Source organism: Silurus aristotelis (genome assembly GCF_946808225.1).
Source record: "Silurus aristotelis genome assembly, chromosome: 18".
NCBI lineage: Eukaryota > Metazoa > Chordata > Actinopteri > Siluriformes > Siluridae > Silurus > Silurus aristotelis.
Genome location: NC_139591.1, coordinates 16,104,959 through 16,119,086, shown reverse-complemented (window position 1 = coordinate 16,119,086; position 14,128 = coordinate 16,104,959). Strand labels below are relative to the sequence as shown.

The 14,128-nt window shown below is 36.6% G+C and overlaps 1 protein-coding gene across 20 annotated transcripts in view; it reads left to right on the top strand.

The window, feature by feature from the left end:
• The window catches only part of myo18aa (myosin XVIIIAa), a 78,463-nt gene that overhangs the window by 34,836 nt on the left and 29,499 nt on the right, over window positions 1-14,128 (top strand). For all 20 annotated transcript variants that reach the window (XM_083568371.1, XM_083568368.1, XM_083568357.1 and 17 more), the window contains 10 exons: window positions 4,356-4,446; window positions 4,855-5,050; window positions 6,226-6,312; window positions 7,498-7,639; window positions 7,734-7,893; window positions 8,199-8,385; window positions 8,680-8,884; window positions 8,976-9,085; window positions 10,118-10,183; window positions 13,593-13,721. In XM_083568371.1, coding sequence (XP_083424497.1) covers window positions 4,356-4,446; window positions 4,855-5,050; window positions 6,226-6,312; window positions 7,498-7,639; window positions 7,734-7,893; window positions 8,199-8,385; window positions 8,680-8,884; window positions 8,976-9,085; window positions 10,118-10,183; window positions 13,593-13,721 — 1,373 coding nt within the window. The remainder of the gene's footprint in view (window positions 1-4,355; window positions 4,447-4,854; window positions 5,051-6,225; window positions 6,313-7,497; window positions 7,640-7,733; window positions 7,894-8,198; window positions 8,386-8,679; window positions 8,885-8,975; window positions 9,086-10,117; window positions 10,184-13,592; window positions 13,722-14,128) is intronic.

The following is a 14,128-nucleotide window of genomic DNA, read 5'->3' as shown; positions in this document are numbered from 1 at the left end:
ATTTAATTGCAACTTAATCGAACATTTTTTATCAATTCTATACAAAAATGTACCTTAAATTAATGTTTTTAATCCTCTAATCATAATCTAGTCATGGAGAAATATGTATGCCTAATTCAAATGTATGTTTATTATTAGTGAATCAATACTCAACATAGAACATGAAGACAAAATGTTTTTGTAAATGGTGTTTTAAATTATGTCAATCATCAGGACACCAATCGGAACTTTTGCTATGTTTCCACACGGACGGTTTTAATTGCCGGATGTGTACATCATTGCCGATTTTGGTGCTTGATTTGATACTTGATGCATCATTAAAGCAATGTTTAGTGATTTTAAAAATAATTTTTCAGTGGAGTCATTTTTTTTTTCTTTATCTGAGAAAAAAAGGATGTTGTAAATAAATATGTGGCCCCTTTTTTATTTATTTATTTATTTATTTATTTATTTATTTATTTATTTATTTATTTATTTATTTATTCATTTAATAGAAATAGTAAAAGAAATGTGCAGAGCATGAATCCCCTGTTAATAAAATTTGTGCCATTAAAATGAATTTGTAGTTATTGTAGTAACAGCTCATACACAGGGATTTGTACACCAGTAGCTCAAATTAAAAGACTAGTAATAAATTGATTTAAAACATTTTGCTGTTTTGTGAAGCTGGTATGTGAAGCTTTTTGTTAGGAGACGTTTATTTAACATTTATGATAGAATTCTTATTTGTAAGCGCTTTCAGTCTCTGTTATGATCTTCATTTTCACGAAATGAAAGAGATACTGTGCTTCTTTTTAGACCAGGAGCTTGTATCTCAGACATCTCACAGCATTAATTATATATACTGTAAACTGAATAAATGTGCATTCTTAGCTAATAAATTAAACATTGTAATAGTTGGCAAATTGCTGTTGAATAAGCAGAGAAATACACTCCTTTATTACTACTGTATTATTCCATATCCAGGATTTTTGTATTTCTCTTTTTCCACAGCAATTTGCCAACAGTAGCTCTTTTTATTTATTAAAGTATTACATGTCCTCCTTTGTGCCTGTTTATAGTCATGTTCAGTCCAGTGGAACGTTTATGAAAGAATTTCCTGTTCTATAACAGTTGAAAACCGTCACTTCCCATCTTTTTATAAAAGCACCATCCTGCACCGTGAATAGTTTATCCAGGATAATAGGAGGCTGTAGTGGAGCGTTGTGCATATACATCCTTCTAGGAAATTTATGGGTATTAAAAACACATTTTTATGGTTCACATTTAGCTGAAAACCTATTTAATAAAAAAATTGAAAGAATATTGAAAGAAATCTTTCTGTTGAGAAAAACAGCCCAGTTGCAAACATTCTAGAAGCTGTAAAACTGTATAAAACAGAATGCAAATTTTATAAACCCATATTTTAGTCACAATAGTATATATTTACATAAATATATCAAATATTTTAAATTAGGAAATACTATTTAAAGGGAAAAAAGGTCATTTTTATTGCCTGAAAACAAGTTGGGACAGGCAACGAAAAATAGAAAGTGTTTAAAAAAAAAAACATTGGAAACAGGAGGAACATTTAGCAGCTAATTAGGTTAATTGGCATCATGATTAGGTATAAAAAAATAATCTTAGAGAGTCTCTCAAAAATAAAGAGGGGTTTAACACTGTAAAAATCTGCATCTACAAATTGTGGAACATGTTCCTCAACATAAAATTGTAAAGACTTTTTTATATCTCATTATAAATACATAGCATCATCGAAAGATTCAGAAAATCTGGAGAAATCTCTGTGCACAAGGGACAAGGACAAAAAAATCTATATTGGGTGCCCGTGATGGTTGGCTCTCAGGCAGCACTGCATTAAAAACCGGCACGATTCTGCAATGGAAATTACTGCATGGGACCAAAAACAGAAACACTCTCTGTAAACATAGATTGCTGTGCCAACCAGAAATGCAGGTTAAAGTTCTATTATGCAAAGAAGTGGCCAGATGTGAACATGGGGCCAAAGCTCACTTAAAATGGACTTCAGGCAAAGTGGAAATCTGTTCTGTGGTCAGAAAAAAAATGTATTCTGGTGTCACATCCTCCAGACTAAAGATGAGAGGGACTATCCAGCCTGCTTTTGAAAACATTTGGTGCATCAACAGTGGTGGACAGTAATGAAGTAAAGTACAGATACACAAAAACTACTTAAGTAAAGTAACAAATTACATTTACTTCAAGTATTTCCGTTTGGGGAGACTTTTAATATTTATATATAATACCTATACTAGTTAAATATTTAACTTTTTACTAAACTACATTTTGCAAAATCAGTCGTTCCTTTTTATTTATGCGCGGATGAAAACAGGTCAAGAGCGCAGCAGGCCACCAACCAGGGTTTTAAACTTGTTTTGATTGCTGCTTGGCAATGGTGAATTTAGGCAGAGGCGACATGTACATCTTCCTGCGGGGTGGCCCCACCGCTCATTTGCAAGTTTGCGTCATTTATTATATATTGTGAGGGTCAATGAACTCGGTCGGGACTCGGAGTGTGCACCCACCACCCAGAGAAATTCCCTCACTCGTCCATTTAGAAAGAAGAGGCGGGTGGTGATGTCATGACAGTAAGAAGCACTGAATCCAAATTAAAATTATAGATGACAAAAGAAGGTCTTAACCCTCAGGAGCCCAATTCAGAAAAAAAGAGGGAAGAACTATGGGGAAAACGTGAAAAAGGTTTGCATGCAGCTCTATCACTCATCTCATTATTAGGATAGTAAAAGCTAATGTATCTAATTAAATTATTGTATATCACTTAGGTTATGCTGTGTTTCCTGCTATGCTTTTAGCAACACTATATCATTTAGCTGCATAATAATATAATTTATAGTATGTAGTTTATTATAATGTGTGTAGCAACAAAACAATTCCAGCCTACTGTAACTAGTCTAGATGGATTGTAGTTAAACAGCACTGATTGCTTTGGTTGCCTTTAATAGAGGTGATGTCATAAAGGTTTTCTGTGATTGGACTGAAAAGGTCCTGAACTGAGGTCAGTAAGGGGGGAATCTCCAGTGCAGCTTTAAAAGCTCATTTAAAAGACATATATTATAAGGATATAGATGTTGTATGTTTCTTATGGCTACAATCAGCCAAGGAGTTTTATGGTTCTTGTTTCTGAGAGTTTGATAAATTGTGCACTATGGCGTGTATTTAATTTTGCAATGAATGAATTTATTCTGATATTTACATATTTACATAAAATTGAGCTCCCAGAAATGTCTCCAAATTTGTGGACTGCTCTGAGAATATTTTGTACTCATCCAGTGAAAGTTTAAAGGAAGCAATTTTACTGGAGTCATATTTTACCTACTGTAGCGCTACTTTTACTCAAGTACATGCGTTTTTTTTTTTTTTTTTTTTTTTTTTTTTTTTTTTTTTACTCGAGTGCTTCATCCACCACTCATTACACATAAAAAATATGACAAAGTCGTCCCAGGACTGTTGAGCAGCTGGAATCCTGTATCACTCATCAGTAACATTTCCTCAGTTTACACGTTGATATTTTCTATGCTCCATTGTGCATAAAATATGTATTTATGAGTATGTAAATCATTGCATTCTGTTTTTACTTACAGTTTGCACAGCAACTTTTAGTGGAATTGGGGTTGTACTTAAACACATTATTTTTTAGGTTTTGTTGTGTCCATAAGGAAAGTGCTGATTTTATAATCGGGCAAGTTTTTTTTTCCTTCCATAAGCCAAGATTTGTGTTCTTTATATTGATCCCCCATGCAGGTTATCACACCTAAACATGCACGGAAGGCGAATAATCCTCTTTAAGTCTTGAGCACACACTCTCTGCATGGCGCAGCATACAGTACGCAGTGTTTATTCGTCTTTGTTTAAACAGGGAGTTGTGTGTACTGTGCTGCTGCAGTTTTGTAATAAGTGTCAGCGTTTTTATTTCTCTACAATTGCGTGAGCTGAGATTGTCGCCCAGGGCAGCGCCTACGCTTTCTCAGACACGTTCCCGATGTCTCCCGAGGGTGTGTCTAGATGCGCCGCTGCCTCTTGGTTGCAGGTGCAAGATTTATCTGATGCCAGAAATGCTTACTGTGTACTAGGAAGAATGTGTGTGGGTGCCTGCAGCCTGAGTCACTCCATCCCCACTTCGCATATTCAGATTTGATGTCAGCACTGAACGCATCAGAATGATGAAAGCGCTTTCTCCAGTGCGGCTTTATTTTATTGTGCTCAAGTTCCTACTCATCCTTATTGGTCCTTGAGGAACATATGTAATTATTCAGACATTTTCTTTTACATACACGTAGTCTGTCTGGAAATGAGACGTTGTCTATGTGTGCTTGGTGTAGGGTCCAAGGCCACGGCAATGGAGTGTTTGGAGGCCATGGCTTCCAGTTTATACTCTGAGATCTTCACTCTCCTGATCTCCCTCATCAACAGGTGAGTCAATGTTGCCTCAGATGGGAAAAAACATCTTTTTTTTCCCGTATGTTTTCTTTTTGAGGTCAACGTTTTGACATTTACCCATAAATAAGAAAAAGGAAATTAGCTAAAAATTATTGAAATAGTAAGAATAGTATTTAAGAGATTAACTGCAATTTAATCTCTTAAGCTTGGGTGCTTCAAGTTGTCTGTTTTAATGCTAGTTTGTTATTTATATGTGTAAATGATAGTTTCTACGTATTGGAAAATATAGAGGATTTCTTTGCAGAATAATATATATGACTTATTTTCCATTTAAGAATGATTTGCCCGTTTTTTTTTTTTTTTTTTATAACCAGGAAATGATTTGAGCCTTAGAAAACAAATCTTGAAAAGTGTACAATGTTTTTCTTGGTCTTCCTTTAGAGCTCTGAAGTCGACACAGAAGCACTCGCTGTGTTCTGTGCTGATTGTAGATACTCCAGGCTCCCAAAATCCCCGACAGGCCAAGAGCGAGAGAGGTGCAACCTTCGAGGAGCTCTGTCACAATTACACTCAGGAGCGACTGCAGGCTCTTTTCCACCAGCACACATTTGTGCAAGAACTGGAGCGCTACAAGGAGGTCTACACACACACACACACACACACACACACAAAATACACTGTAACATCAGTAACAACAGGGAAATTGTTTAGATCTTTTTGTTAGTTAAAATATTTAGGTCCAGTTAAATTTTCCCCACATGGCAAAAACTGTCAAACTGACTTTTTATTTATTTATTTATTTTTTTACTTTGCTAATATTCACCAGCAGTAATCACGTAACAAAAATTAAATTGTAAACAATAAGAATGAGTACCATTTCAACAGATCAAATACAACGCTAATTCCAAAAAGTTGGAATGCTGGTTAAAATGTGAAAAAAAAACCCACTTTGAATGCACAGATAAATCTCATAAACCCGTATTTTATTCGTGAAGACCATAGAAAACATATTAAATGGTGGCCGTAAAATGTTTAAAAAAACTGTTATTAAAAAGAAACAGCTGGAAGGAATATTTTGCAACTAAATATTTGAGGTTGTATGTTGTAAAATCATACTGAATACCAGTGAAATAAAGCTGAATTTTTAAACAAGTTAGAATGAAACTCTAAATTAAATGAATGCATTATGAAAAGATGGTACACTCAGAGAGTTACAATTATTATTCTTTTTTTATGTTTATAAAAAGCTGTTTTTTAGTTTTTATAAAATGTGATGGTATTAACTGTAAGCAAAATATAATTTACAAAAATATGTGAGTGCAGTAAAATTCATTAGCAGAATCTGGCCTTTTCAAATTTAATTAGATCTAGGTGTTTTTTTTATAAAATAAAGCAATTTATAACATTTATTAAAAAAAAGTGCTCAACTATGACATTAAAAAAAATTTTTTTTGTACATTAGGGAGAGCTCATTTGTTAAAGTTGGTTAAGAAGCTCAGAAGTTAAGTCAAAACTTTGTAGCCCTCAGTCAGCTGCTGTGTGATGCTGTAATCAGCTGAATGTTATGATACCTTTCCAGAATACATTTAACATCAGCCTGCTAAAAGCACTATTAAACATTGCAGTCTCCATTCAGTCAGACAACCAAAAATACATTGTTAATAGATGATATAATGGATCATATTTATATATTTTTTATTTGTATCTGTTTCCTGTGTATGTCTGATTTATTTGAATGTTTCAGTATTGACCAACAAACTGTATGTTTAGGTCATTATTTAAGGTGCTAACCAACATTTTGCATTCATTTAGGAAAACATTGAGCTCACTTTAGATGACATGGAGCAGAGTCCTTCTCTGTCTGTTGCTGCTGTAGACCAGGCATCCAGTCAGGCTTTGGTAAGATCATACCTGCAACAATGTTATATTACAGCTATATATTTTTTTTTTTCATTTCTTATAACCCCAAAAAACTCTCTCTGAAGGCTTTCCTATGGCTAAAAGCTCTTCTTTAAAAATGTCTTCACTACTCTGACTCGATGGTGTTTGTTGCCTACCATCATCAGACGAGTGCTAACTATCTTGGAGCACCAGTGAATTCTTGCTTGTCTAGGCTGATCTTTCTCAGTCGGGATGCTGTAGTTAAAGTGTAGTGCTTGAATTGAGAATCGATGTAGGCTAATTGCTTCGTCTCATGTACATGCATTTGCTATTCTTGCCTCTATTAAACTCGAGTTAAGCGAGACAAAGGGACAAAACAGTCAGAATTGCAGCGGCTATTTTTCCAATAATTGTGCCAGGGCCCTGCTCATAGGCGTCGCTTTTGAGACAGAACTAGAACACTAAAGGCTCGGCCCATTTACGCCTTAAGCATGCGAGAGCATGATAATTGCTTGGACAGGCTTGTTGTTGTTTAATGGTGGGTATAGTACATTAAAGCATGAAATTAAAAGTGCAATGGTGGTGAACGGAATTCAGCTTGCTGTTCTTGTGAATTTATAAACGCTTGTTCAAATGTGAGTATGGAGATTAGCTTGCAGAATGGTAGTGTATAGCAGCAGGATTAAAGTTTGAGCATGTGCGGGTGGGTACAGTTTTGCTAGTGGAGGGTAATCTTGGGTATAAGTCTCTAGTACGCTGCATGGCTGATTCTTTTACCAGTGATTATTACAAGCTGCCAGGAAGGAGTTTTTTTTCTACCTGCATATCTGTGTCTGTCGGTTCCAGTATATGCAGCTTGGCCTTGTAGACAAGCAGTAAAGAAGGTGGAATGGCCTTTACACTGTCCAGGTTTAACATTATGACCACCTGCCAAATATTGTGTTGGTCCCCCGTTTGCTGTCAAAACAGTCCTGACCTGTCGACCATTAACAGCAATTACGTCTTCGCCAATTTGAGCTACAGGAGCTCATCTGTTGGCTGTTGGACCACATGAGCCAGCCTTTGCTCCCTACATGCATCAATTAGCCTTGGCTGCCCATGACCCTGTTCACCACTGTCCCTTCCTTACCCATTCTGAAGTAGGTGTGCTCTACCTGCATTTAGTTGAGAAACTCCTGTATCTTCTTTGTGTGTGTCTGTCAGGTACGGACACCATCAAGGACAGACGAGGCGAGGGGGCTGCTTTGGCTGATGGAAGAGGAGGCATCAAACCCAGCAGGATCAGAGGACGCATTAGTAGAAAGACTCTTTAGCTATTACGGCCCTGCAGAAGGAGAGAGCAAAGGTCTCTTAGCTGCATTTATTCACACACATGCACACACGTACATATACTTAAACACAATAACAATGGTGCTCATGAACGCCTGGTTTTCCTGCAGGGCAAACACTGCTGCTGAAGAGCGAACGGCCACAACACTTTCTGCTTGCCCACAGCCATGGCACAGACTGGGTGGAGTATGATGCCCGCGGTTGGCTAAACATTGCCAAGCAAAACCCTACCTCCCAGAATGCAGTCAGTCTACTACAGAATTCACAGAAGTAAAACACACGTGTACACACTACACACACACACACACGTTACATTGTATCGCTTCTTTCAATACAATAAAGGACTTATAAATAAATAAAGTAAATATGCTGTTTATTCTGAATGAGAAAATGATCTGTGCAGTAAAAAAAAAAAAAAAACAGCATCACATGCCCAAACCTTAAACATAAAAAGGCTTTTCAGTTAATTGCACAGAATACAGAGCTCTGTATGTAAAGACTGGAACACCATTAGTGTTAAGTGAAGTCAGCAACACTCTATTATGTAATACATTTTCTCACTCACTATTAAACAGGAAAAACATCAGCGCCTTGTTTATGGGCCGCTCCAGCAGTGTGACTGTGCTGTCAGGTTCGATCGCCGGGCTAGAGGGCGGCTCTCAACTCGCTCTGCGTCGTGCAACCAGCATGAGGAAGACCTTCACCACCGGTGTGGCTGCGGTGAAGAAGAAGTCCCTTTGCATACAGATCAAACTCCAAGTGGTGAGAACTTGGCGTGAGAGCATGAAATTCAATTAGATTAATGGAAAGGTTGAAGGCGGAACAAAATCTTTTACATGGTCATAATAGTAGGCCTTTATAATAAAACATTTAAAAGGGTTCTCAAAGTTATGACTCTTATTTTCAAAGTTATGAAGTTTATTAAGACTGTAAGGTTTTGTTAATTTTCGAATAATAATAGATTCTAAAACAATGAAATGAAATCAGAGTTCAGGCCAAGATCTTATGATTTCTGATTTAATCTTAATTAATTATAATTTTTTTTTTTTTTTACAGGATGCGCTGCTGGACACAGTCAAAAGGTCAAGGGTTCACTTTGTGCACTGCCTGCTGCCTAAGATGGATGTTTTAAGAAGTTCCAGTTCTGCTGAGCTCCAGGGTGAGAGCTGTGATCCAGGTCTCATGCAGCTGGACGTGTCCCTACTGAGAGCTCAGATCCGGGGCATGAAGCTGCTGGATGCTCTCCGTATTTACAGACAAGGTGTGCAGAAAAGCAGGAGCTTTTCAAGCTTAATTTTTTATTTGTTTATTTGCATGAACAAAAATAAATTATTTTTTTTTTTTTATCGCAGGTTATCCAGACCACATGGTGTTTTCTGAGTTCCGCCGTCGCTTCGATGTCATGGCTCCGCACCTGACCAAAAAACTTGGCCGTAACTACATTGTAAAGGATGAGAAGAGGGTGAGTGGAGAGAGGAGTAAAGTGCTCCAGGCATTCGGGAAATGAGACAAAGCCTGGCGCTCATCTCTTGCTTTTGTGCCACCGTCACAGCGAAATAAAGCTCAGTTAATCGTGCCCATTGTGACGGCTTAATCAAGCTTTCCCAGCTGTGTTTCCCGTTCGAATCAATACAGGGTGCAGACAGGAGAAATATATTAATTGCTCTGGGGCTTAGGGCTTGGAAAATGGCCTAAAAATCTTATAGCAATTATCAACTCTGAAAAATGTGGCTGCCATCTTGAACCTAACGATTTGCTGAAGAAAGTGGGACTGCGCTTGCAAAACTATAGGTTTATTTGAAATCTCCCCAGCTGCATGACTTTGTTGAATTTCTGTACCAGAAAATAAGCGTGAAGACTTTTTTTTTTTCATCCTGATGAGAATTGTGGGAGAAAGGAAGGTCAATTGTGTTTGAATTCCCCGTGGATGAAGCCTCGCAAAAATGAAACGGTGGGAAGAAGGAGGAAAGCACAAAAGCCGGCATTAGCAGGAGAGAATGGGCGAAAAAGTGCAAGAAGCAGATTTCCCCTGTGCCAGCGTCTCGCTGATGGGTTTCTGTGGAAACAGACTGGAACAATGGCGCTTTAGTGCTGCTGGCTGCCACCCCCTCGTCCACTGTAATCTAGATGGGGCTTTTCAGATCGGGTTCTCAAGACCTGTCCTGCTCTAAGAGACTAAAAGAAAAAAAAGAGAGAGAGAGAGAGAGAGAGAGAGAGAGAGAGAGAGAGAGAGAGAGAGCGCGAGAGATGACACTGAAGCTGAGCATTAGCATTAGCAGGACACTTTGGGACTGTGAAATAGCTCTGGTTAGTTTTGGTCTTTTTTAACTGCTTATGTCTTAACACATCATCACTAAAAGAGTGAGCGACCTTTTGCAAATAGATTATAATTCAGCAGTTAAAGATTTTGGAAGCTTAGTGAAGGATTTTTGCCTTCCATTTGACTTGTAAGTGAAATCACTTGAATTAAAAAGAAATGTTGTGTGTTTTGCAGGCTGTAGAGGAGTTGCTGGAGTCTCTGGACCTGGAGAAGAGCAGCTATCATATGGGCCTAAGCAGGGTAAGTGCTTGTTTAATCATGCTCCCATAATGATTACTTGTAGACTTTTATTCCTCTGTCACTAGAAGCAACAGCCAGAATAACAACTAGGCAGTGCAAGAAATGTCATTAAAAACTCTAAAGCGAATCATCGCTGCGGTTGTTGTGTAGTTTATCTGAGAAAAAAACAATGTCTACACCAGCACAATAGATGCATCTTCCTTTTGTGTCAAAATCATTGTTCGGCTCATCACTGGCAGGTGACAGGGTTATTCAGCACAACTCGACCCTGACACGCTCGCCTGCTAATCACAAATTAAACCGAAGTCTCCTAGTAGAGATCTAATCCCATCAACTGGAAAGAAGGAAAGGCCCTAAACAGTCTCCTCTGCTTCCAAACAATTGCAGATTCATTGACTTTGGAATGAACGGTTAATTATTTGGCAGGTGTGGAGGGAAAATCGGACCACTTGCAAATTTCGATTGAGCGATTTTCATTAATGTTCACTCAGCACTTCCTGTCAAAAGTGTGCTTCCTCAAAACAACTAAAACTCGTGCGCATTTTGATTTCACAAACAAGCAAGCAAATCTAGCCAATATACATTATCTGACAAAAGTGAGCAATTGAGAAATGAAACTTGGATATATTTTAGAGTAGTCAATGTGCAGCTTGAATAGCAGTACAGATTTTCTGTCTTCTGAAAATAATATAACTCACAGCCACTATAGTCATAATAGCTGCCAACAAAAGTGAGTACACCCTAAGTGATAACAGCTGTAAGCTGTAACCATGCAAAGCCACATGTCCTATTCTTCATCTTCATGTGTTTGTCTGCTTGACAGGACCATACAAATTTGTGTATCTTGTATTAGAGCAGTTAAATTTTGGTTAATATAAATTCTCTCATACTGATCACTAGATGTTCAACATGGCACCTCATGGAAAGGAACTCTCTGAGGATTTGAGAAATGAGGCTATAAGAAGCTCAGTAACACCCTGAGTTTCAGTACATTGGCCAGAGTCATACAGAGGTTTTCCATGACATGTTCACTTAGGGTGAACTAACTTTTGTTGCCAGCTATTTTGACAATAATGGCTGTATGTTGAGTTATTTTTAGAAGACAGTAAATATAAACTGATATACAAGCTGCACATTGACACTCTTAATATAACCAAGTTTCATTTTTATAGTTTATTCCCTTGAGAAGAGGTACTAAAATGTTTGCTGAAATGTGAGGGGTGTACTTACTTTCGTGAGATACTGTAACTGGTTGTATTTGTGTAACTTTATTCAATATATTTACATTTCTTTTCTCCGTGCTTGCACAGCTGTATTTAGTCCTGCTTGTCAATCAAGCTTTCTTATTGGAATATAAGGCCACACCCATGCAGTAAATTAAACAGTGCTATTTTTTCTTAAATTCCTTTCTTTTATTCGAGTTAAAACTTTTCTCGATGTTTATAAAGTCTAGCTGATGTAATATGCTTAACTTTGTAATGACTAATAATTTTGAGAAAGATTCTTCAGGACATACAGTATTTTTATAAAAGGTGATAAAAGCACTTACACTGAAAGTGTCACCGTTTAATGGAGGCTCTTGTGTAAAGACTTTTCAGTAAACTGTAATGATTTGGTGAATCACTCTGAACACTGTGCTTATGAAACACTGTTTATAAATCACTCAAGAAATGCTTGCTAAAAGTTTTGTGAATGCTAATGTATGTGCCGAGTTGTTGCATAATAACATTTCGTTTGATGGACATTATGATGGTGACAAACAAGTTATAAAAATGTAGAGTTTTTAACTTGATGTTCGCAAAATATGAGTGTCATTTGAGTGTCAGGTGTGCTTGCGAAAACTTAAAAGACACGTAAGGTGTATTTTCGTTAAATTCATATTTAATGGTCTTTACTTTTAATTTAACATTGGAGTCGATGGAACACCCTAATATGTACCAATCACATTTCAGCAACCATATTAGTAGATCTTCTCAAAAGACAAAAATATAGAAATGAAACTGGGATATATTTTAGAGTAATCAATGAGCAGCTTGAATAGCAGTACAGATTTACTGTCCTCTAAAAAGAACTCAACATACAGCCATTATTGTCAAAATAAGTGCCAACAAAAGTGGGTACACCCTAAGTGATAATAGCTGTATGTCGTGTAACCATGCAAAGCCACATGTCCTATTCATCATGTTCATGTTTTTGTCTGCTTGACAGAACTATACAAATTTGTATATCTTTTATTAGAGCAGATACAATTTTGGTGCTTTGAGTACAATTCTGTCACACTGATCACCAGTGTTGTAAGAGTTACTAAGAAATAGTAACTAGTTACAGTTACTAGTAACTCAATTACTTTGTTGATTACTTGCACCAAAAAGTAATGCGTTACTGTTAAAAGTAAAAGTTTTTAGTTACTGTACTTTTTTAAAGAACGTTCTTTAATGTCCCCATTAATGCCCTTTTATGCTTTATGGTCTATACAAACACAAAACTGACTTAAACACAAAGTAATTTTTAAACACTATTTTATTTAAGTCAGACCAGCACAAACTGAATATATCACCAGGATTTCACAGCTTAAGTATGAAAACTATTAACAATGTACAACATAACACAAAACATTCGGCTAACAGTCACCGGGGTAGCTTCTAGCTTTTAGCTTTTATATCCAAGTTTTATTTCTATAGTATTATCCCTTGAGAACATGTAATAAAATGGTTGCAGAAATGTGAAGGGTGTGCTCACTTTTGTGAGATATTGTACATACATTTACATACTTTGACAGCACTTTGGTCATATTTGGTCAGAACATACCTTCTTAACAAACAGTGTGCCAAATGTCGCAATTTTTTTTCCCAGAAGGTTCTGTAGCCTGATCTAACTAGAACAAGAAGAAAAGACACTGCAGAATAACAATAGTTCTCACTTTCTGTGTCTGGCCCTCTAATGAAAAATGTCTTTGTATGAATTGTATTGTTCTTTTCCATACACTTTAAATAATAAATAATCATCTAGAAAAACCAAACAATATAAGGTTAATGGCTGTTTGAATGTTATATTATATATATATATATATATATATATATATAATATATAATATAATATAATATAATATAATATGTAGTTTTAGGGAAAAAATGTGTGCTGAATAAAAATATGACAGCTGATACTACACTTTTAAAAAGTAGTGTATGTCAGAGTTATTCAGTGCGGGATTTTCATTAAATATATATTGTATCCTGATAGTTTCACAAACGGAGCTGGAAAATAACATTAAACACTGTTAAGAACAATAGAAAATGACCATGCTCAGTGTTGCAGCAGGATTGCATCAATTTTCAGTTATAGTGAATTCAGGTGGGTAAATGGAGAGTTTACAGTGTAATGATGCACTCTGTGTGTTTGTGTGTATTAGGTGTTTTTCAGAGCGGGTACTTTGGCTAAACTAGAGGAGCAGAGAGATGAGCAAACCAAACGAAACATCACGTTGTTCCAGGCTGCCTGCAGGGGTTACCTGTCTCGCCAAGCCTTCAAGAAGAGGAAGGTAAACAATTTAGTGAGAACACACATTCATCCAGTGATATTATTTATTATAAAGTTCAGTAGTCTTTACCACTATTGTGGCTGTTTTTCTTTTTTTCTTTTTTTCGACCATGTTGAGAACTTCTCAGTTCTGATTAGAGCTGTTCTCGATTCTGGTTGATCAGAATGTGTCTATGAATATTTCCATTATAGCAGCTCCCTCAGTAAAAGTGCATTAATGTAGATAGCTTTAAATCTATCTAATTTCTAATTATATTTAATCATTAAGGTATGTTAATGTTTCTGTGAGGTGACATTTCTTTTTGTGGATAAAGTCTCCATTCAGCGCTTTGTATCAGTTGTCAGGGTAAAGGTCGTTCTGGTTTCCCAGTAACAAGCATCATACTATTTTTGTCAAAATTTTGAGAG